Here is a 24,109-nt window from a genome sequence, read left to right on the forward strand (position 1 = left end):
ACTGGCTAATAGAGTGGCCACTAGCCACAGGAAAGCTAAGGGCCTGAAATGTGGCTATCTGAATTGAGATGTATAAGTGTAAAATTCGCACTGGATTCTGAAGACTTAGTACCAAAAAGAGTGTAAAAGATCTTATCTTTATATTGATTACATGTTGTGATGATAATATCTTGGATTTATTGGGTTAAATAAAATACATTATTAAAATTAATTTTACTTTCCTTTTTACTTTTATTAAAATGTGGATTCTAGAAATGTCTACATGACATATGTGGCTCACTTTATATTTCTGTTGAACAAAGTTGCTCTAGATTATATGATTTTTCAATGTAGACTGTTATAATCAAATATCAATTTATAAGACCCATCTAAAATGATCTAGAAGGGCACCTGGGTGGCTCAGATGGTTAAGCATCTGCCTTAGGCTCAGGTCATGATCCCGGAGTCCTGGGATGGAGCCATATCAGGCTCCCTGCTGGTTGGGAGTCAGCTTCTCCCTCTCCTGCTCCTCCCCTTGCTCATGTTCTATCTCTTGGTATCTCTCTGTCTCAAATGAATAAGTAAAATCTTCAAAAAAGGAAAAAAAAATAACCTAGAATCTATAGATGTTTTTGGCTCTCTTATTCAATATTATAAAGTAATGTAGAGGGACGCCTGGGTGGCTCAGTGGTTGAGCATCTGCCTTCGGCTAGGGGTGTGATCCAGGATACGGAATCAAGTCCCACATCTGGCTCCCTGCATGGAGCCTGCTCCTCCCTCTGCCTATGTCTCTGCCTCTCTCTCTCTGTTTCTTATGAATGAATAAAATCTTAAATAAAAATAAAAAGTAATGTAGAAAACATTTTATTTTAACTAATTCCAAAATGCTAGGAAAGTATGAGATTGGCTCATTATATGTTCACCAGTCCTCTAGTAAGCTTTTCAATGACTTCTTATAAAAGAGGGTAGAAAGAAGGGCAAGTTGTTACTGGGCTATTTTATTAGGATACTTTTTTTTTTTTTTTAACAAGGAAAACCTTGTGGGAAGGAAATATTTTTTTTTCTTTTTCTCTCTCTCTTTTTTTCTTTTTCTTGAGTTGGCCCCACGCACGTACAACATGGGTTTGAACTCCTGACCCTGAGATCAAGAATCACATGCTTACCAACTGAGCCAGCCAGGCGCCCCAGGATGCATTTTAATATCATCACAGAATAAAATCAGTTCTACACTCCCCCAAAAAGAATTTATTTTTTAAGTTTTTACTTATTAAGTAATCTCTATACCCAACGTGGGGCTTGAACACAAAACTCCAAGGTTAAGGGATCCCTGGGTGGCTCAGCGGTTTAGTACCTGCCTTCGGCCCAGGGCATGATCCTGGAGTCCCGGGATCGAGTCTTAAATCGGGCTCCCTTGGGATCCCTGGGTGGTGCAGTGGTTTAGCGCCTGCCTTTGGCCCAGGGCGCTATCCTGGAGACCCGGGATCGAATCCCACGTCGGGCTCCCAGTGCATGGAGCCTGCTTCTCCCTCTGCCTGTGTCTCTGCCTCTCTCTCTTTCTCTGTGATTATCATAAATAAATAAAAATTAAAAAAAAATAAAAGTACAGTGATAGGGCTTATATGTTTAAAAAAAAGGTAAAAAAATAAATATATAAATCGGGCTCCCTGCATGGAGCCTGCTTCTCCCTCTGCCTGTGTCTCTGCCTCTCAGTCTCTCTCTCATTAATAAATAAATAAAATCTTAAAAAAAAAAAAAAAAAACCAAGGTCAAGAGTTGCATGCTCCACAGATTGAGCCAGCTAGGTGCTCCTGTACTTTTAAATTTTGTTGTAAACCTTTTCTTTTGTAAAGACCATTAAATCAATAAAATTATATGTGTATATTCTATTACAGTGCTTTCTGCAGGGAATGTATTATAAGATCAAGCAATGATGCAGTATTGAAACTTGGGGAGTTACCAATATAGTGATAAAGTGCTGGGAAATTCCAGTGGTACAGACCATAGTCCAAGGAGAATGATGACTGATAAAAACTCTTGTTCTTTTTTTTGTAGTTTGATATCTTCTACTGTTGCTCTTGAAGCTTACAAATACCAATGAAACTTTGTCAAGGACACTGTCCTTAGAAACAAAGTAATTTCACTAGCTTCAAAGTAAACTGACACTTAAGGAATATCAAATACATTTTATTTTATTTTATTTTTATTTATTTATTTTTTTTGATTTATGATAGTCACAGAGAGAGAGAGAGAGGCAGAGACACAGGCAGAGGGAGAAGCAGGCTCCATGCACCGGGAGCCCGATGTGGGATTCGATCCCGGATCTCCAGGATCGCACCCTGGGCCAAAGGCAGGCGCCAAACCGCTGCGCCACCCAGGGATCCCTCAAATACATTTTAAAAGAAAGTTTGTTTGGGGGGCACCTGGACAGTTTAGTTGGTAGAGCATGTGACTTGATTTTGGGGTTGTGAGTTCAATCCCCACATTGGACATAGAGTTTACTTACAATTAAGTTTGTTTCAAAGACCTAATGAATTAGCCCTTTTTAAAGAACATGAAAGAGAAGTCATCAAGTTAAAAAATGACACTCAGGGGCAGCCGGGGTGGCTCAGCGGTTTAGCGCCACCCTCAGCCCAGGGCGTGATCCTGGAGACATGGGATCAAGTCCCACATCGGGCTCCCTGCATGGAGCCTGCTTCTCCCTCTGCCTGTGTCTCTGCCTCTCTCTCTCTCTCTCTCTCTCTCTGTCTCTATGAATGAATAAATAAAGTCTTAAAGAAAAATGACATTCAAAACTTAACAATCTGACCGTAAGTTTTTTTGTCAGCTCCCTAATATGAGCCTTCCTAGATCCAATGCTTTAATCTGACCCATTTTGTTTTGTTTTGTATTTTGTTTTTATATCTCACATACATTTTATGTTCTTTTCCTCTGGGCTCTGTCTTGATCCAGATTGAAAACCCTCCCCATGCTCCTCTCTCTTTCTAAATTCTATCAATCTTTCAAGACCCTGCTCATAGTTTTCTTTTATAAAACTTTCCTATACCCACTACTCCAGCTCAAGATGAGCATATAATTAATGTTTTTATATATTTTCTTTTTGTAAACCCTTTCGCATATTTTCTCATTCTTTATAGATATAGATGATGTTTTATAGAATCAGGGAACTGAGCCTCAGAGAAATAGTCCTTTTTCCAGAACTTCATAGAGATTACTAAATTGCAAAGCTAAGAATGTTAGAACCAACTCCTCTTATTCTGAGTTTCACCATCTTTTCTCTGTGGCTGAATGGTTCCTTAAATCCTGTAACAGTTGCATAACACACTTGCTTAAAGCTATTAATTTTTTACTCTATTTGTATCAAACTATTTAACTGTATTGTTAGCTGCAGGCTTGAAAAGGGATATGTACAGATTGTACATGAGAAAGGGAATAAATGCAAAAGGTCAAGAGAGCTGGATACATTTCTTGATAATAGAATCAAAGAGGTCGTTAAGAGTTCTTTACCAGTCCATTTGCTTTTCTGAAAGCGTGATACCTTTTTTTTTTTTAAGATCTTATTTATTCATGAGAGACAGAGGGAGAGAGAGGGGCAGAGACACAGGCAGAGGGAGAAGCAGGCTCCATGCAGGGAGCCCGATGTGGGACTCGATCCTGGGACGCCAGGATCACGCCCTGGGCTGAAGGCAGGCACCAAACCGCTGAGCCACCAGGGATCCCAGCATGATACCTTTTTATTTATTTTTATTTTTTTAAAGATTTTTTTAAAGATTTATTTATTTATGATAGAGAGAGAGAGAGAGAGGCAGAGACACAGGAGGAGGGAGAAGCAGGCTCCATGCACCGGGAGCCCGACGTGGGATTCGATCCCGGGTCTCCAGGATAGCGCCCTGGGCCAAAGGCAGGCTGCGCCACCCAGGGATCCCCATATGATACCTTTTTAAAACTGATACCTAGACTTACTCCTTTTCCTCTACCTTAGTGCCAAATTTTTAGTATAATTCTTTTTTATTTTATTTTATTTATTTATTAATGAGAGACAGAGAGGCAGAGAGAGAAGTGGACTCCATGTAGGGAGCCCAATGCAGGACTCAATCCCAGGACTCCGGGATCACCCCCTGGGCCCAAGGCAGATACTCAACTGCTGAGCCACCCAGGTGTCCCCAAATTTTTAGTCTAATTCTTAAAGCAAAGCTAAACAGCCAGGTCTTCCCTGACCATCCTGGCTAAAGTAACTCCTCTCCATCAAATCCCTGTCTTAGAAACATTTAAAAATTTTCTTAGAGTGGGATCCCTGGGTGGCTCAGCGGTTTGGCGCCTGCCTTTGGCCCAGGGCACGATCCTGGAGTCCCGGGATCAAGTCCTGTGTTGGGCTCCCGGCATGGAGCCTGCTGCTTCTTCCTCCTGTGTCTCTGCCTCTCTCTCTCTATGTCTATCATAAATAAATAAATTTAAAAAAATAGTAATTTTCTTAGAAACATTTCTAAACATTTTTAAAGATTTTATTTATTTATTCATGAGAGACAGAGAGGGAGAGAGGCAGAGACACAGGCAGAGGGAGAAGCAGGCTCCATGCAGGGAGCCTGATACGGGACCCGATTCCAGGTCTCCAGGATCATGCCCTGGGCTGAAAGCAGGCGCTAAACCGCTGAGCCACCCAGTCTGCCCTATTAACTTGATCTTGATTATCTTCGCCCACTGGAATATGAGTTGAATGAAAGTAAGAATGCTATCTATCTAGTTTATAGCACATAGTAAGCACTCAGTAAGTATTTGCTGAATGAGACACTTCATTCATAGGGAATGTTCACTATGATAACATCCATCCTTTAAAACAAGTTTTAGGGATGCCTGGGTGGCTCAGCCGTTGAGCATCTGCCCTCAGCTCAGGGCGTGATCCCAGGATCCAGGATCAAGTCCCATCGGGCTCCCTGTGAGGAGCCTGCTTCTCCCTCTGCCTGTGTCTCTCCCTGTGTGTCTCTCATGAATAAATAAATAAAACCTTAAAAAAAAGAAACAAGTTTTATAGTACTCACCAAATACTATACAACTGCCTATTCTAAATATGAGTCCAAATTAACTGCAATTACCTAAAGAAGGACACCTTATAGTTAAGAAAAAAAGATTTCTAGAACAATTTAAATAGGGTTTAATGTCTAAAGACACTTGCCTTAAGTTTACTTATTCTCTTATAACCTAGATATCGAGTAAGAAAAGAATCTCTTCAATATTTTTCTATTTTTTTTACCTAATGATAAATTTGTATTTGAAATGATGACATTTTTAGGTATTGTAACTTACACTCAAAGTCTGAGATCTTTCCACAGGAATGAAAATTTAGCCTCTTGAGTTCCAAACTTACAACAGAAACTGCAGCAACAGGAACTAAGGCTGGAAAGGTCTGACTCTAAAATCAAAGATATTAAGGAGCACCTGACAGGCTCAGTCAGTAGACCATGTGACTCTTGATGGGACTCCAGGTCGTAAGTTCAAGCTCCTCGTTGGGTGTAAAGTTACTTAAAAAATAAAACAAAATTTTAAGAATACATTTTTCCCATTTACTTTGAAATTTTTAAGTAGATGTATTTTTTTTAGAGCAGCTTTAAGTAGCAAAAATTGAGTAGAAGGTAGAGTTTTCCCATAAACATCCACCCCATTATCAATATCTCCCACTAGATGGAACATTTATTTACAACTAATGAACTTATATTGATACATCATTATCACCCACAGTCTGTAATTTACATTATGGTACACTTTTGGTGTTGTACATTTTATGAGTTTGGACAAATGTATAATGACATGTACCCACAATTTCAGTATCATACAGATTAGTTTCACTCCCCTAAAAATCCTCTGTACTCTACCTATTTACCCACCCCTTCCCAGTAACCCCTGACAACCCCTACTTTTTTTTTTTACTGTCTCCATAGTTTTACCTTTTCCAGAATGTCATACAGTATATGGCCTTTTCAGACTAGTTTCTTTCACTTAGTAATATGCATTTACAGTCCCTCCAGTGTCTTTTCCTGGCTTGCTAACTCATTTCTTTTTCGTACCTAATAATACTTTATTGTCTGAAAGACCATAGCTTATCACATTCACCTACTAGAAGACATCTTGGTTACTCCCAAGCTTCCAAGTTTGGGCAATTATGAATGAGGCTGCTATAAACATCCATGTGCAGGTTTTTGTGTAGACCTAGGTTTTTAATTCCTTTGAGTAAATACCAAGAAACATGATTGTGTTTAGGATCTATGATAAGTGTAGTTTTTCTAAGAAACCACCAAATTATCTTCCAAAGTGTAGCATTTGGTGTTGCCAGTGTTCTGGATTTTGGCCATTCTAATAGCTATGTTGTGGTATCTTTGTCTTTATTTGCATTTCACTGACGACATTTGATAGGAGCATCTTTTCTTGTGCCATCTGTATCTTTTTTGGTGAGGTTTCTGTTAAGGTGTTTGGCCCATTTTTAAATTGGATTGTTTGTTTTCTTATTGTTGAGTTTTAAGAGTTCTTTATGTATTTTGGATAATAGTCCTTTATCAGATATGTCTTCTTTTTTTCTCTCTCAAGATTTTACTTAAACTCTAAACGGGTTAGTTAACATATAGTGTAGTATTGGTTTCAGGAGTAGAATTTGGTGATTCATCACACTTACATATAAAATATAAAACTCAGTGCTCATCCCAGCAAGTGGATCTCCTTAAATGCCTGTCACCCATGTAGCCCATCCCCTCTACCCACCTTTCCTCCAGCAACCCTCAGTTTGTTCTTTAGACTTAAGGGTCTTTTATGGTTTGCCTCCCTCTCTGTTTTTATCTTAATTCATTTTTCCTTCCCTTCCCCTTTGTTCATCTGTTTTGTTTCTTAAATTTACATGAGTGAAATCATATGGTATTTGTCTTTTCTGATTGACTTATTTTGGTTAGCATAATACACTCTAGTTCCATCCACATTGTTGCAAATTCAGATGTCTTTTGAAATATTTTCTCCCAATCTGTGGCTTGTTTTGTCGTTCTCTTGACAAAGCCTTTCTCAGCAGAAAATTGTGATTTTAGTGCAGCCCAGCTTATCAATTCTCTCTTTCCTGAACTGTTCCTTTGGTAGTATATTTTAAAATCATTGCCAAACCCAAGGTCATGGGAACTAAGATTTTTATAGTTTTGCATTTTATACTTAGGTCTGTGATCCATTTTGAGTTCTTTTTTTTTTCTTAAAGATTTTATTTATTCATGAGAGACATAGAGGCAGAGAGAGAAGCAGGCTCCATGCAGGGTGCCCCACGTGGGACTGAATTCTGGGTCTCCAGGATCACACCCCGGGGGGGGGGGGGGGGGGGGAGGCAGGCACCAAACCGCTGAGTCACCCAGGCGTCCCCATTTTGAGTTAATTCTTGTGAAAGGTTTTTTTTTTTTTTTTTTTTTTTTTTGATCTTGTGAAAGGTTTAAGGTCTGTGTCAAGATTCATTTCTTTGCAAGTAGATATCCAGTTATTCCAGCACTATTTGTTGAAAAGACTACTTATTCTTCAATATATTGCCTTTGCTCTTTTGTCAAAGATAAGTTGACTGTATTTATACATGTCTCTATTTCTGGGTTCTCTATTCTGTTCGATTGGTCTATTTGACTGTTTTTTCACCAATATCACAGTCTTGATTACTTTGTTTGAAATAGTCCGTGTATTTGAGATTTGCATTTGAAATGCAGTGAATCCTATCTATATGAAAGTTTAATGGTTTTAAATGTTAACAGAGTCAAGATGAGTAAGTAGCAAATATTAACTGGAGTAATTAGAAAAAGCCATTTATTCTTAGTTGGACCACTGTTGTGTGTGGACGTATATGCTTATAAGTAAATTTTTTTTCTAGAAAAAAGTTATTCTAGTTCGTATGATGAGTTTATCATCATCACAATAGTAGCTAACACTTCCATAGCCCTCACTGTGTGCCAGTCTCATTTAGGTGTAAATCATTTAATCCTCACAACAGCCCTATGAAGTATATATTAACGCTAATCTCATTTGACATATGAGGAAACTGAGGCTCAGAAAAGTTAATAGTCATACAGCTATTAAGTGATGTTGTCAGGACTCTAACCCAGGCTGTCTGGCTCTAAAACCTGTGTTTTTTAACGACTCTGCTATCAGTATTCCCTGGTGCCACCTTAGCAAATTTTACAACCATTATTCAGCTATCTGAAGCACTGTGAGAACAAGATGTAAAAGAGCCTCAGTTTATTTATTCTTGGATAAGAAGTATTGGGGAATGGAAGTCACAACTTACTAAAATTAATCACTTGAGAAATTTCTGAACTAAATGTACCTATTTAAGAATTAAATATTGACAGATAAAGCTTCCAACAGGAGCATTGGTAAAATATTAGAAGTCATTTGTTTTTAAGTATTTAAGAGATGATCTGAATTTTAATGGTGATTTCTTTTGAGACTCTGGAAGGCATACTGTGTCTTTCTTTGTGCTAATGTATTATAAACTGAGAAATGATTTGTGAATTGGAGAAAAAAAACCTTTTGAAATTGTCTGTTAATAAAGCCAAAGTAGAAAGTGAAGATGGCATCAGTTGAATGACTAGTTACATACTTTTAAGATTTTTTTGTGTATGATAAAGTACTTTAGCTCTCATTCTCTAAACATATTTAATATTTTAAATTGTGATTATACAATTGAAAAGGACTCATACTTCTGTAAAAATAACTTATCTACACTTACCGTGGAAGCATGATACTGCAAATAAGGAAGCTTTGTTAAAGTTATTGGAAAAAATATGTCATTAGAATTTTTATTTAATTCTGGCCCATGTCTCCATAAGATAGTGACACACATCCTCCAAATATATTATTGGGCACAAAAACTGTTAAACTGTATTAAGGAAAAAAAACTTTGATAAGCAAAATAATAAACATCCTTAAGTTTTCTGATTTAGTTGAAAAATTAAAATCTCTTACCTTCATTTACAGATGAGTCACCCCTACCCCAGCATGAGAACTTGACCTTGTAAATTGTAAACATTAAGATGAAAAACCTATTTGTAATTCTCTTTCTTTTAGTTATTTACTTATTTTTAAAGTAAGCTCTACACTCAATGTGGGGCTTAAACTCATGACCCCAAGATCAAGAGTCACATGTGCCAACTGAGCCAGCCATATATATATATACCTATAAAATCATATAAGCAGGACTTATGTGATTTTTAAACAGTATTTCAAATAGACTATTATGTAGTCTTCTTGGCTTTGTTTTTTTTTACTTTTAAAAATATTAAATGAGACTTGTTTACATCTCAACTCCATTTTCCCTAAAAACTGCCACTACTTTTTTCCATTTACATACTCTATTTTTGTCATTATAATTATTTATAGGAATGACAATTATCAGACACCCACATTAAAAAAAAAATAACACGGGCAGCCCCGGTGGCGCAGCGTTTTAGCGCCGCCTGCAGCCCAGGGCCTGATCCTGGAGACCCGGAATCGAGTCCCACATCGGGCTCCCTGCATGGAGCCTGCTTCTCCCTCTGCCTGTGTCTCTGCCTCTCTCTCTAGCTGTGTCTCTATGAATTTAAAAAAAAAAAAAAAAAAAAAAAAAAAAAACCTTTAAAAAAATAACACTACACTCTTAGATGAAAAAAATTTGATGTGAAGTGATTGTGTAATGGATTTTTAACCCCTAAGTGGTAGAGGAGACAGCTCAGTTTGAAAAAGAAAATGTAAGAGTAAAATTTCTCTAAAGTACTATGTAGTTAGTAATTATATCTATCCACTACCCTATTGCATCTAATTGCAAGGAGTCTAATGGTATATTTGATAGTTTTTTTTCTTTGCATTATTTCTAGGGACATATTTCCAGGTATGGTATTTACAGAGATTTTAAAATCATTTTGAATAATTTTTCCCAGGGTCTCCTGGATGACTCCATTGGTTAAGTGTCTGACTCTTGATCTCAGCTCAGGTCTTGAGCACAGGGTCATGAGTTCAAGCCTGGTGTTGGGCTCTACACTGGAGCCTACTTAAAAAAAGAAAACATGTTCCCAAATAGTTTTAAAATTATTTTTATTATTTTTTATATTTATATTGTTTTTTATTATTTATTTTTAATGGATAAATGGGTATTTATTTCATTATTACCCATTTTGAACTATCAGTTTACATCACATATACTTTTTTTGTGTATCTGTATATCTCACTGTATTAGTTTCCTAGGGCTGCTAAAACAAATTGTCACAAAGTAGACCTCTTAAAACAACAGAAATTGATTCTCACACTTCTGGCAGCTAAACCAAGATATGGGTAGAGCTCTGCTCCTTTCAAAGGCTCTGAGAGATAATCCTAGGAGAGTAGTATATATAGATCTACACATTTCAGGTATAACTTTTTTGCTTATTTGAGTGTCTCTCATCCTTTTAAAATAAAAATGTAGTGGATTTTATTTTATTTTTATTTTTTAATTTTTAAGTAGGCTCCACACTCATCATGATAGGGCCTGAACTCTTTTTTTTTTTTTAAAGAATGTTTTCCTTTGGTAGCCTGAATGTACTGTCCTTTTTTCCTGGGCCTACCTTGTTTCCTGGGCTGCATGTTGCTTTTTTTCTGGTCACTTGACATAGAAGGACAGTGGAGGGGTTGTCAGGTTCACCCGGCCCTGGGTATCAGTTGGCCTTGATCCCCCCACCCAACCTCCTCCTTATACTGCTACATTTATTTTCTTTATTGAAGTATAGTTGACATACAATGTTGCATTAGTTTCAGGTCTACAACATGATGCTTCAGCAACTCTGTAGTTATGTTCGCCACAAGTGTAGCTATTATCTGTTACTATACAATGCTATTATAATACCATCAACTGTATTCTCTGTGTTTAACTTTCATCTTTGTGATTTATTCATTCCATACATATAATATCTTCCTTATCCATCTATGAATGGACACCTAGGTTGCTTCCATATCTTGGCTATTGTAAAATAATGCTGTAATGAATGTGTGGGTGCATATATCTTTTTGAATTCGTGTTTTGTTTCCTTTGAATAAATACCCAGTAGTGGAATTACTGGATTATGTGGTATTTCTATTTTTAAATTTTTGAGGAAGCTCCATACTGTTTTCTACAGTGGCTGCACCAATATACATTCCTACCAACAGTGCACAAGGGTTCCCTTTTCTCCACATCCTCACCAACATTTGTTTTTTCCTGTCTTCTTGATATTAGCCATTCTGACTGGTGTGAAGTAGTATCTCATTGTAGTTTTGATTTGCATTTCCCTGATGATTAGTGATGTTGAACATCTTTTCTTTCTTTTTTTTTTCTTTTTTTTTTTTTTTGAACATCTTTTCATGTGTCTGTTGGCATTGTTTCCAAATGTCTGAAAGAATTATTTACTCATTTGATCAAAAACTAGCTAGATTTTTTAAATTATTTAAAGTCTTCAAATTATAATTGCTTCTTTATTAACTTGAAATTTCAAAGTTGAGGTGAATTCTTGTTTCTCAAATTTAGCACTGTGATTCTTTTTTGTGTGTGATACTTGAAGAAATATGAAAATCCTTTATCATCCTTCTCTATATGTGGAAAGTCAGATTTGTTTCCATTTGTTAAGCTATAATGCATTTCTTGGAAATATGAAAGATCTAGTCTTTGGGTTCTAAAGTCCTTTAATATGTCAAGTCCTGATAATATTTCTAGCTATCTGAAAATGATTGAATCACATAAGAATCTTTTTTTTTTTCTCCCAGCATTACCCACCAGAACAATTCAAACTTTTCATAGATAGTAATGTCAGTGTTCCTTTGGTAGTAAATATTTAAAGGAGCAATTAATTTTAGAAAAAGTGATTTTTATTACATTTTTACTATACTCTAGATGCTGATCATTGCACTGGACTTCAACTTGCATTTTTTTTTTTTTTTAACTAGGAGTTTTAGGATGACTTTGGATATCATCAATTTTCCCTAAGTTTTTTTTGGATTTGAATGGTTAACCTTTTGACATTGAGTATCTGTAAGACTAAAAAATTAGCTTGAATTGCCAACTGACAAAGATCTATAACCTGTAAATAGGCTAGACAGATGCTATACATTTCTGATACCAAAGTATTTTTAAAGGAGAGAGTTTTGAAAAATAGGAAATCCTAGCTGTCAAATGTACAAAGATGAACATTCTGAAAGAATTGCTGAATCATGAATGTAAAGCTGCTCGGGATATAGAGTAGATGTTCCCATATCTTTAAAGGTTAACATGTGATCATTACCTTTTCATCATACTCTAAACATATATGTACATTTACTTTTCCTTTACATGTTCTGTTTTTAAGTTTACAGATATAAGGTATTTATAGGGCTCTGTGCAATTCTTTTGACATTTTCTTATTAGTCCATGTTTCCATTATATTAGTAATGGGAATATTTTTGAAAAGATGACAATACAGCAGATAAAAGATGAGTAATATATATTGAAAATATTTCTCATAAGTATCCTATATATCCTGTGTGTGTATTATATAATATATATTATATATTATGTAATACACACACAGACATCAAAAGGGTATGTAAATGATATGACAAACTTTATTAAGAAAAAAAACAAATACAAAACTACAACAGATAAATATAAATATTAGAAAAAAAGGACTAAAAGGAAATACACTAACATTTAGCAGGGATTTCCTAAAGTGGTATGATAGGTTTTTATTTTATATTTTTTCTTCTTTTTTCTTTCTGTGTTTTCCAAAATCTTCAGCTATGAGTATTGCTATTTGTAATTAGGAAATGTGTGTTTAAAAGGAAAAAAATATTTCTCATATCACTGCCCCATAAATAGCCTATCCAGATTTTAAGATGATCCAGTCAAGGTCTTATAAGAAACATGAGTATTTACTGTCTGTAACCTGATACTGGTCTTCTATCTTTCCTGCAGCACAAAAATTCTTTAAATAGTGACCCTAGGAATTGGGCGGAGGCCGGGAGGGAGGGAAAAGTGGGATCTCATTCTGTTTTTGCTGAAGTAACTAAAATCAGATATGAAGCTTTCACAAATAATTAGTTTGCCAGAACTATTAACTCTAGTATACTACAAAAAACTAGTTAAAACCACTAACTAGAATAACATTTAAGCCCCTTATTGCTTTTGATGTTTATAATATGTATATAACCTTTTACAATGTGAAATTGGCATATTGACTTCCTGGCATTTCTGATTGACAGACCCCAGGAATTCTAAAAATGACACAAATTATCTGAAAATTTTAATTTAAACAACCATATTTTACTATTGTATATCTTACATTTGGATAACTTAAAATACGTAAACTAAGTTCAAGGGTACCTTTAGTTGTATAATACCTTTATTTTAACTTAGGATGCTTAATGGCTATAATTATTTTTGTTGTTTTTTTCACCTACGATAGAGTAAATAAATATCTAGTTATGACCTTCTAACTATGCTAAAATATTGTTTTCTTAATCCACTTAGCTTCTTAAAAAAGAAATAAAAATAGGAGAGCCAGAAGGAAAATGAATAGTTAATCGTGGAGGAGGAGAAAACCTAGCTCAGTACTTTGACTAGAGGCAGCTGGGGAAGTGACGTCCTGTAGCATTTGCTGTTCTAGAAAGTACAGAGACACGTAGTGAAAATGGGAGGATCTAGAAGGAGGCCGTCTCCCGTGTAGTGTATATTTATCTGTAAGTGAGCCTTTGGGGAAGGAATTAAATACAGAGACGCTGTTTGCTTGCTGCTTTAGGACAGCGAAGCTGAATTGCTGATTTGCTTTAACTTTTAAAATACCCAGCTTGGTTTATTTTTCTTGGAATTGTTGTATTGCTAAGACTGGGGACGCTGTTTTCTTTCACAAAGGAAAATCTAAGTTCATTTCAAGGCATTCGAAATGGGGAAAGACTATTATTGCATTTTGGGAATTGAAAAAGGAGCTTCAGATGAAGATATTAAAAAGGCTTACCGAAAACAAGCCCTCAAATTTCATCCGGACAAGAACAAATCTCCTCAAGCAGAGGAAAAATTTAAAGAGGTCGCAGAAGCTTATGAAGTATTGAGTGATCCTAAAAAGAGAGAAATATATGATCAGTTTGGGGAGGAAGGTAAGTATTCTGTGTATCTCCTTTGGTCTCTCCGACTCTGTCTCACTCTCTTCCCCCCCCTTCTTTTTCAGCCTTCTGGTTATTGTTAAGTTAAATTCTCAGACATCAAAAGTAAAAAGACAAATAATGGATGAAAACAAGATTTCACCTTTGATCATCTGAATGAATATTATGACACAGCTGTGAATGAAATGTACCTGTTTGCCTTTTTTTTATTTTGACATCTTGTAGTAATCTGCCATTAGATTTATAATGTTAACATTGTATATTTGAAAAGAAACCTTACATTTCCCTACCCATTAATGAATTGTGTCAAAAGTCTTATGCAACCTGTTTTGTTTTCTAATGAATTTTCTGCCAGAACCAATAAAGGTCCTTCTGTCATTTAAAATTTTAAGATTGGCAGTTCAAATTCTGAGTAGTTCATGTTTTATTCACAAAAACAAAGGAAGTTTTTTGCCTTTCTGATAGCAATTTAATTTAGATTGAACAAGATAGAATCGTCTCTCTGAGAAGCAGAAGGCCCAGGCATTTAGCTCTAGTTGTTTTTGGCATTCCGCCTGGAGAGGAAAGAATTTTCCTGATGTCATAAAATACCAGAACAAGTTTTTAGCTTAATTGTAAACAGTAATTGTGTGCCAAGAAAATGAGATCTCAGAAATACAATTTTTGACCTAAAATGGCCACCTAGTTAGAACAATTATTGATTTACTTTTAGGTAACATTATTTCTTTCTTTTGAAATTTTACTATCTAGGTATAAAGGAAAGCATGACAACTTCCCTTTCCTCTCCCTGCCATACTTTTTGTTTCTTGCATTGTGAGATAGAAACTAGTTGAATACAGTAAATGGGGGTTATTAAGATTATCCTTTTATCATTCTGAATTTTACATTTTGTCCCATCACCTCCATGTAAATGTAGGTATAAAATAAGACTATTTTAAATTGCTAATTAACAGCAACAACAAAAACACTTTAATCCCTACAGATGATTCTGAGATTTTCAACATTTTGAATCAGGGCTAAGTTATTTCATTATTATTTTTTTCTCTCAAAATATTCTCTTTTAAATCATTGTGGTCATGAAAACTTTATCTCTTTGCCTCCTTTACTGCATTTCACATAAAATTTTCCTAATTAGAAATATATCCTAAAACACAATGAAGCAGTAACTACTTATTTTGAGTTAAAAAATTAAATTTTTCTAAGTAGGGTGATTGTGTAGAGGGTTTTGTTTTTTCTTTTCTTTTCTTTTTTGTTTCATTTTTCTTTTTGATCGAGTTACCAAAAATTGCAGTTTCTGCTCTTGGTTTTGGTGTGATTAGGACCTGCAGTGTCAGGTTCCTGCAAAGTAAATATTGAAAAAGGCAAATAGTGGCCAGTGGAATCCTGCTTATTCCTTACGGCCCATAGTAATCAAAATACTGTGATTTGGTTCATCAGCATTCAGAGATATTACAATATACTCTTTCTAAAGAAGCTATTTGTAATTTTGTAAAGAAATCTATAAACGTAGAGTAACACTATACATTCCCATTAAAAAGCAGATACCCCTGCTTACACCACATCTCACCGATAGCCTCGTTTGTTTATTACTAAGCCATAGGACTTAGTGTTTTCTAAGGATATTTGTCTTCAGAATATTCACATCATCAAAGGATACGTGACATTATCTCTCGATAGTGTTTTTCTGGAATGCTGTTTCTCTAGTTTCAGTTTTACTGATCATTATCAGTGAATGAATTTTTAAAAAATGAAAGCAGTATCATCTATGTGTCATGAATCTTTTTTTTTCTTCATTTAGATAATTGATATAAGCAATAGAGGTAATAGGGGAGTAAGTTTTTTAAAGCATTGAAATTTAGAAATATCATTGTCTAGTTATGAGTTACTTAAGATAGTTAGGTTAAAATTATTTGATTACTTTTTAGAAATTATTCTTCGTTTACAGAAAAGCACTATATTTACTTGCTCTTTATTCAGAATAACTCATTTATTCTTTGACAAAATCCCTTTTGGGTATACTGTTTAAATGTGGGAAAACATTTTTTTCTCTTTGCCTTTCACTGGTCAGTTTGTGTCTGCAGGCCTGGCTCCGGAGCCTTAATGTGATTCTCCAATAGTAACAAAACACTGAATTTTAGGACTGTGGAGCTGTTAGTTAATTTATGTTATATACATACCCCCCACCCCCATTATTACACTCTCTTTCAAGGCCTGGGACAGTGGGAACATGAACCATGAACTGAGAAGTCTATGATTTGAACATGCTGAATTTATATAATTAGAAACTAAGAGAACCAGTGATCCAGTTTATTCATGTTTTGAAAATCTCTAATAGCCACAATTTTAAAGGCTGGGTTTAAAAATATTTGGATAAAAATAGAGATGTTTTAAATTTACCATATGACCCAGCAGTTCCACTCATAGGAATCTATAAAAGAGAAATGAAAACATAGGTCCACAAAAAGACATGTATGTGAATGTTCATAGCAGCATTATTTGTAATGGCCCCAAACTGGGAACAATTAAAAAGTACTATCATTAAGTGAATGGATAAACAAAATGTGGTGTATATGTATTTGTATGTGTACACACACACACACGAATACTGCTAGCAATTAAAAGGATTGATTTAATGAAACATGCTACAACATGCATGAACCTCAAAAACTATGCTAAATAAAAGAAGTCAGATGTCAAAGGCTACATATTATTCTATGGTTCCATTTACATGAAATGCATGGAAAAGGCACATTTATAGAGAAAGAAAGCAGATCAGTGAGTTACCTACTGTTAGAAGTGGGAGCAGGAGTTAGCTATAGATAGAAACTAGAGAACTCGTTGGGTTAGTAGAAATGATCTATATAACTGGACTGTGATGATGGCTACACAATTCTACAACTTTACTAAAATCACTGAATTATATATTTTCAATGGATTAATTTTGTAGTGTATAATAAGTAAACCTATTTTTTAAAATAGAGACATGTTCTCCATAGTTGAATCATTTGAAAACAAAAAAACCACAACTACAGAAATTTAAAATTGGGTTTTGAACATGTCTTCTCCAAGTTTTAGGTTTAGTTCTGATTTGTTCAGTGGAAGTCAACCGAAGTTTCTATAAAAGACTAAAAGGAAAAAAAAAAGAAAGACTTCCAGTAACACATCCTTACAGTATCCTAGTTCTCTAACATTTCTTTTTCTTTAAGCCTTTTTTGGTTTGTAGTTTACTCAATAACTTTAACTACTGAAAGGTAGTATTTATATGATCAAACTTGTGTTTAGTATATTAATCTTTATACCAGCTTGTTCCTTCAGTTCTTTAGTTTATGTATTTAACCAACTGGATCTTTTTATTTTTAAAAATAAGCTGGATTTTTGTGAGTCAAAACTGCTTAAAGGATCTCATTATGCTATTAATTCTGTAAGTCTTGCTCTAAATCTAGATTTTTACATATCAGATCTTTCTAAAGTGAGAGTTATTAAAGTCCTATAATTTTTTCTTTGAAATCCTAATTCTTCTCCAATGCTGCTTCTTTTGACAAACTTTCAACTAGTGGAAATCTGGTTATAGATAGTATACCGAACACATATTTATTTTTGGATTGCAAATTGGTTGGTGGGTTGGTTGGTTTTAAATAATAGTAGTCTTGCTACATACAGCATAGGCAAATGTTGATTCTTGAACATATTCCTTGATCACACAAAGTGATGATGGTGTCTAGAAAATATCTTGGAGACCAGAGGGAATGCAGTTGAATAATAACATTTTCCATAAGCAGTCAAAATGTATGTAATAAAGCATTGACTGTATAGTTGATAACACGCCTATTATAATTCAAGTGCGGGGCGATGCAAGCGATACTTGCATAATAATTCATATTATATTGTTGTGAATTTTGGTAGGATTTCCATAGTCGTTAGAGTAGCTTTGTCCTTTATCAAAGCTATGTACTTGACTGTTTAATGTCAAGGAAGACCTCAAAGCTTCATTGGTGGCTTTTTGTCAGCTTTGATAAATGTCACTTCAGACTGTGTCAATCTTCTTAGGGACTCTGTAATCCTGATTGAGTTAGGATTTTTGGCAGAGGAGGAAGAGGTTTTAGGGAAAAGCCAAACCCATAATGTAATAACTTAAAATGTTATTCCTTCTTTTCATGGATTTACTATAGGTCCAAAACATTTAGATCTTGTCTTGTAGAGAGTTAGATTGGGCAAGCTAACTTACTTAATTTATATAATTAACTCAAACTTAATTTATATTATTAACTCTCTATTAAACTATTATATTCTATTATATTCTATTATATTTGTGGGATGCGAGATGAAATGGTTGAAGTAATTTCAGCATTGGTTTAGTCACATTGGTCATGACCTTGAGTTATATCCATAACCTGTCATTTATAAAAATCTATCACTAGCTTTTTTTTTTAACATTTGGAGTTATGACTGTACCACTAAAGTTTACATATAAAAAAGAAGTTTTGTATGAGCTGCATGTTAAAAGTCCTTGTTCAACTTACTTATCATTCTGTCTCTATAAGGCCTATCCTAACTGCTCTTTGGATATATCATTCAATACATATTTTGATAGTGTTCAGGTTATTAGACTTTTCTTGGTCTCTCCAGATTTCTATTCATGGATGAAGTTAAAAATGTAAACACCAGGGCAGTCCAGGTGGCTCAACGGTTTAGCTTCGCCTTCAGCCCAGGGTGTGATCCTGGAGACCCGGGATCAGGTCCCGATTCCGGCTGCCTGCATGGGGCCTGCTTCTCCCTCTGCCTGTGTCTCTGCCTCTTTCTCTCTCTGTATCTCTCATGAATAAATAAAAAAAAATCTTAAAAAAAGTATGTAAACATCAGCTGAGACTGTTGGATGAAATAGAATATATGTGTGCTTTTTAATGGAGGAAGCCAAATAGAATAAAACATACAAAACTAAGTCTCTGAAAGCATGCTGAGTATAATTTTTTTATTAAATCTCGTATGTGTGTGTATGTGTATGACTATACTTTATATTGCTTTTACCTTTGCCTATCCTGACACTCAAGATACCTTTTAAACTTTAAATAGACTTTAAGAACTAGTTCATTCTGTATTCCATAAACACTACCATCTATCATTTTCAGCCCTGTATACATGAGCAATGCAAAAATGAATAAAATGTATTTCCTGCCCTCAACTTACTGTTTGAAAGTATTAGAATCTCTTAGTTTAGTCTAATGGATTTATCACAGTTTTAACATTTTTTAGATTCTCTTCCTGCTTATTTCCTTGGTCAGGAATGTCCATAAGATTCATTCAGAAACTTTGCTACTATTGTAATGATACAAATCCTTGTCAGTATTCATCCCTTAAAAGATCACTATCTAATGTTTTGTGTTTTTTAATAGAAACTTTCTTTGATATATAGCAGAAAATGCTGTTTCAAACATTTGTGGTCACTGGTGAGCTACATATTTAGGTGCACCTTGCAGAACGGTTGTCCATAATAGACAGAAATAACCAGTCCAAAGAACTTACGTGTCAATAAGGTTTACAGCACTTGATTTTAGTTTTCTTTCTACATGCTGTTGAAATTAATGCTATCATGTGGTGTGCCTAGATAAGCAATTTTGTCAGATATACTAAGGATAATAATTTTAGAGTCTAAAAAACCATTTTTCATAGGTGGTCCTATTGTTTCTTTTTCCCCTTCCTGCCACAGAAAGAGATCTATTTTAATTTATTCTTAAACAGTAAAAGCTGACCTGAAATAAAGCTAGTCATTATGAATATGGTATTTTATATTATTGATTATGCTCACTGGTTAAAATGGCACTTAAAGATTTATGCATTTTGCACTGATTACCAAAGACCTATTTCAACTGACTTCTTTTGAAAACTCATTTATATGCTTCAGTTTGTCAAGCCAGTAGCTTATGAGATAAGAGGTTCCTGCTTTTATTTTCTTATTTATCTATGAAACAAAAATTCAGGAATAAGTTGTCATAAAGGTGGGGATTTGGAGGAAGAACTTGAAAGCTAAAAATTTAACTCAGGTTGGAATGAATGGTCAAAAGTTAGGTAGCTGTTCTGTATTTAGTGATAACAGCATGTCTGGCCAGTATTAATAGATTGTAACCTAAGTTGGCCAAAGCTTATCAATAATACAATTTTTGCAAGTTTAACTTTCAAGAGTTGCAAGCTTTTTTCTAATCATGTTTATCTGTTCATTTAGGGTTGAAAGGAGGAGCAGGAGGCACTGATGGGCAAGGAGGTACCTTCCGGTACACCTTTCATGGCGATCCTCATGCCACATTTGCAGCATTTTTTGGAGGTTCCAACCCCTTTGAAATTTTCTTTGGAAGACGGATGGGTGGTGGTAGAGATTCTGATGAAATGGAAGTAGATGGAGATCCTTTTAGTGCCTTTGGATTCAGCATGAATGGATATCCAAGAGACAGAAATTCTGTGGGGCCATCCCGCATCAAACAAGATCCTCCAGTTATTCATGAACTTAGAGTATCACTTGAAGAAATATATAATGGTTGTACCAAACGGATGAAGATTTCTCGGAAAAGATTGAATCCTGATGGAAGGAGTTACAGATCTGAGGACAAAATTCTCACCATCGAGATTAAAAAAGGGTGGAAAGAAGGCACCAAAATTACTTTTCCAAGGGAAGGAGATGAAACACCAACTAGTATTCCAGCAGACATTGTTTTTATCATTAAAGATAAAGATCACCCAAAATTTAAAAGAGATGGATCAAATATAATTTACACTGCTAAAATTAGTTTACGAGAGGTAAGTTACTAGGACCTGGGATTCTGAAACCAAACAGAATTATGTGTCTGATCTTAGAGAGCTTATCTAACTAATAGATAATATTTATTAAATATTTACTACGCATTATTTTTAAAATTCTCATAAGAACCCTCTAGAGGGTACCTGGGTGGCTCAGTCGTTTAAACATCTGCCTTTGGCTCGGGTCATGATCTCAGGGTCCTGGGATCAAGCCCCACGTTGGGCTCCTACTCAACCAGGAGTCTGCTTCTCCCTTCTCCCTCTGCTGCTGCCCCTGCTTGTGCTCTCTCTCTTTCTCAAATAAAATCTAAGAAAAAAAAAGGAACCCTCCAGAGGTAGTACTACTATTATACCTCTTTTATGGATAAGATAATGTTTTCTAAGTTTAGTTAGCTATACTATTTAAATGCCAACTTTAAGTGCTAACCAGATTATGTAGTATGAAGCCTAATACTGGCTTATCTCTACCCAGTTTTTATAGGTATGATTTATGAGATATGCTTTATAATTATAGTTTGTGTATTAGATTTTTTTCCAAATTGTTATTTGGAGTAATAATTATATAACAAAAGAGTTTATTTAAAATAATTTATAAGGGTACTGCTTTAATATGAGTCCTTATTTGTTCTATTTTTAGACACTATTTTTCAAATTGGATTATAATCTTGTAGATATAGCCATGTCAGTTCACTGCTTAAAATTCTTAAATGATTCCACACAGCATCTACCATAAAGGTCCAGACTTTTTAGCTTAAAATAAAAGGTCATTTTAAATCTGATTTCTACCCATCAATGTTTATGCATTTCCCTAAGTTTGCTCTATTATTATCTTACATACATTTATGTCATCATCTGAGCTCTCATCTATGGAACACTGTTGCTCCTCTGCCTCAAAACCTGCTACTGGTCCAATGTTTAGGTGAAGCATTCTATATACTCTCAGAAGCTAAGGGGGTTAATAAGCCGGGTACTAAAATCTCACAATTTTAGCCTCACAAAAGACTTCTGCACCTCTGTGCTAATGTTATATGTATTATTATTACTGGTTTGCTTCTGAGTTCCTAGTGCATTCCCTGAAGTGCCTCTGTTCACAGTCCCTAAGTTCAGCATCTAGCAGGGATGTATGGCATATATAGGCACTCAGTAAACATTTGTTGACTAACCTAATAAATGTATTTCTTATCCTAACATTATTCCTTCCAGAGAAGTAGGTAGTTGCTCTTTTTTCTGTTCTCACTCCTAAATTTCTCCCTCTTTTCTTGTCCAACTCCATCCCTGCATCCTGAATGTTATAATGGCAACCTGAAATATTCCATTTCATTTCAAGGCAATATGGAAGACATCCTTTCTTCTCTTTCCTTTTCTTTTCCTTCTTTTGTTGTATTCTGATCATGCATGTCCTAAAGGAATTTTTTAATAGGGAAAAAGTCTTATAATTATTGATATTTTTTTGGAGGTCAAAATTTTACCTTAGTGGTTTCATCATTCACACCCAGTTTTTTTGTGATTGTTGTTTGAAGTTCTGAAATTTGTTAATTTTACTTGGTCTATTTCAGGCATTGTGTGGCTGCTCAGTTAATGTGCCAACAATGGATGGAAGAACCATACCTATGTCAATAAATGATATTGTGAAACCTGGAATGAGGAGAAGAATTATTGGATATGGGCTGCCATTTCCAAAAAATCCTGACCAGCGTGGTGACCTACTAATAGAATTTGACGTGTCCTTCCCAGATACTATATCCTCATCATCCAAAGAAGTACTTAGGAAACATCTTCCTGCCTCATAGAATGAAAAACTTTGTTACCCATATTTTGATAAGGCACTGAAAATATAAAAGGACTGGCAGTTTACTGATGTAGATGTGAATTCTGTATAAAGATGTGTAAATTATTTTGAGGATTCATTAAATTGCATGAATAGAGACGGGTCAAATAAATAGGCAAAAGGGATTTTTACAGTTAGAGATGAAGAAAAAAACCATTCACTGTATTTTATTTCATTTCTCCCAAGTCAGAAAGTTTTAGTATTTTGCTTATGTGTAAAATTTGTTTTTGTGCAGTTAGAGGATATATTCCTAATAAAGTACTAGACTATCCAAGTACTTTATTTCTCTTATCTTTACATTGTCAGCATAATAGTTCTCATTTATAATGGAAATTTAAGTTCTTAACTAACCTACACATGTGATCTGTATTTCTAGAAAATAAAAACCCAAGTCATTTGGAAATGTGGCTAACTAGATTTAAATCTCCATCTGAAATGCTGCTATAGGGCTGGGACCCGTAAAAGAATATCCCAATGCATATGTTTTACCATTTTGATTTTTAAACTATGCTGTAGCATTTCTTGATAACACGGTTGTAATGTTCTTAAGGCAGACCTTTTCATCATAAAAAGGACATTAATGGCAATTTATCTCCTGTGGAAATCCCAATTGCCTGAATTACTGATATTTTAGAAATAGGCTGTTTTTAAAATGCCATATGTAATTTTATGCAAGTTGACTATATATCTTGGACTTAATAAATTATAGGCACTTTTACTGTCCACTAGTTTAAAATAATTTGTTTAATAATAAATATGTTTTTAGAGGAAATATTGTTACTTGGAATTAATTTTCCAATTACACAGTCTTCTATAACTTACTCATCATATGCTATATGTATCTTATGCAATTTCCCTAAAAAGAATAAACTACCATTATGGTGTTAAACCAAAATATGGGGAAAATAAACACTAACTGCTGCTTATGAATGATGCTACTACTTGTTATGCATATAAATATTTTACTTTTTCATATGTATAGATTGCATTTCTTAGGTGTTTTAATTTTTTAAATATATTTACATTTAAAAAATTATTTTGTTTTCTTTTTTTTTTTAACCATAGTAAGAGTAATGTCTTGAAACAAAGTTTTTGGTTCAAAAGTATCTTTCAGGAAGATTAATCTATGTACAAGGTGTACATGGATCCTATCACTGTTTAGCAGAGTACAAGTGTTCTTTTAGAAATTCAGTGAATAAGTTGCAATCACTACATACTTTATCACTTACTGCATTGTAATTGACGTGCTGTAAAGCTTACCCTTCTAAAAGAACATAGTTCATGGAGTGCCTGGGTGGCTCAGTTGGTTAAGCATCTGCCTTCGGCTCAGGTTATGATCCCAGGGTCCTGGGATTGAGCCTGGCATCAGGCTTCCTGCTCGGCGAGGAGTCTGCTTTTCCCTCTCCC

The 24,109-nt window shown here is 34.8% G+C and overlaps 1 protein-coding gene across 4 annotated transcripts in view; it reads left to right on the forward strand.

The window, feature by feature from the left end:
- The window catches only part of DNAJB4 (DnaJ heat shock protein family (Hsp40) member B4), a 42,488-nt gene extending 18,750 nt beyond the window's left edge, over positions 1–23,738 (forward strand). For 2 of the 4 annotated variants that reach the window (XM_055340292.1, XM_055340291.1), the window contains exons 2-4: positions 13,841–14,082; positions 20,306–20,874; positions 22,431–23,738. In XM_055340292.1, the coding sequence (XP_055196267.1) occupies positions 13,872–14,082; positions 20,306–20,874; positions 22,431–22,664 (1,014 nt within the window). In that variant the 5' untranslated portion in view covers positions 13,841–13,871 and the 3' untranslated portion in view covers positions 22,665–23,738. The remainder of the gene's footprint in view (positions 1–13,840; positions 14,083–20,305; positions 20,875–22,430) is intronic. The other 2 variants (XM_055340293.1, XM_055340294.1) reach the window with 1 other exon arrangement.
- Positions 23,739–24,109: the final 371 nt, after the last annotated feature.

Source organism: Nyctereutes procyonoides, unplaced genomic scaffold (assembly GCF_905146905.1).
Source record: "Nyctereutes procyonoides isolate TBG_1078 unplaced genomic scaffold, NYPRO_anot_genome, whole genome shotgun sequence".
In the NCBI taxonomy this organism is placed as follows: Eukaryota; Metazoa; Chordata; class Mammalia; order Carnivora; family Canidae; genus Nyctereutes; species Nyctereutes procyonoides.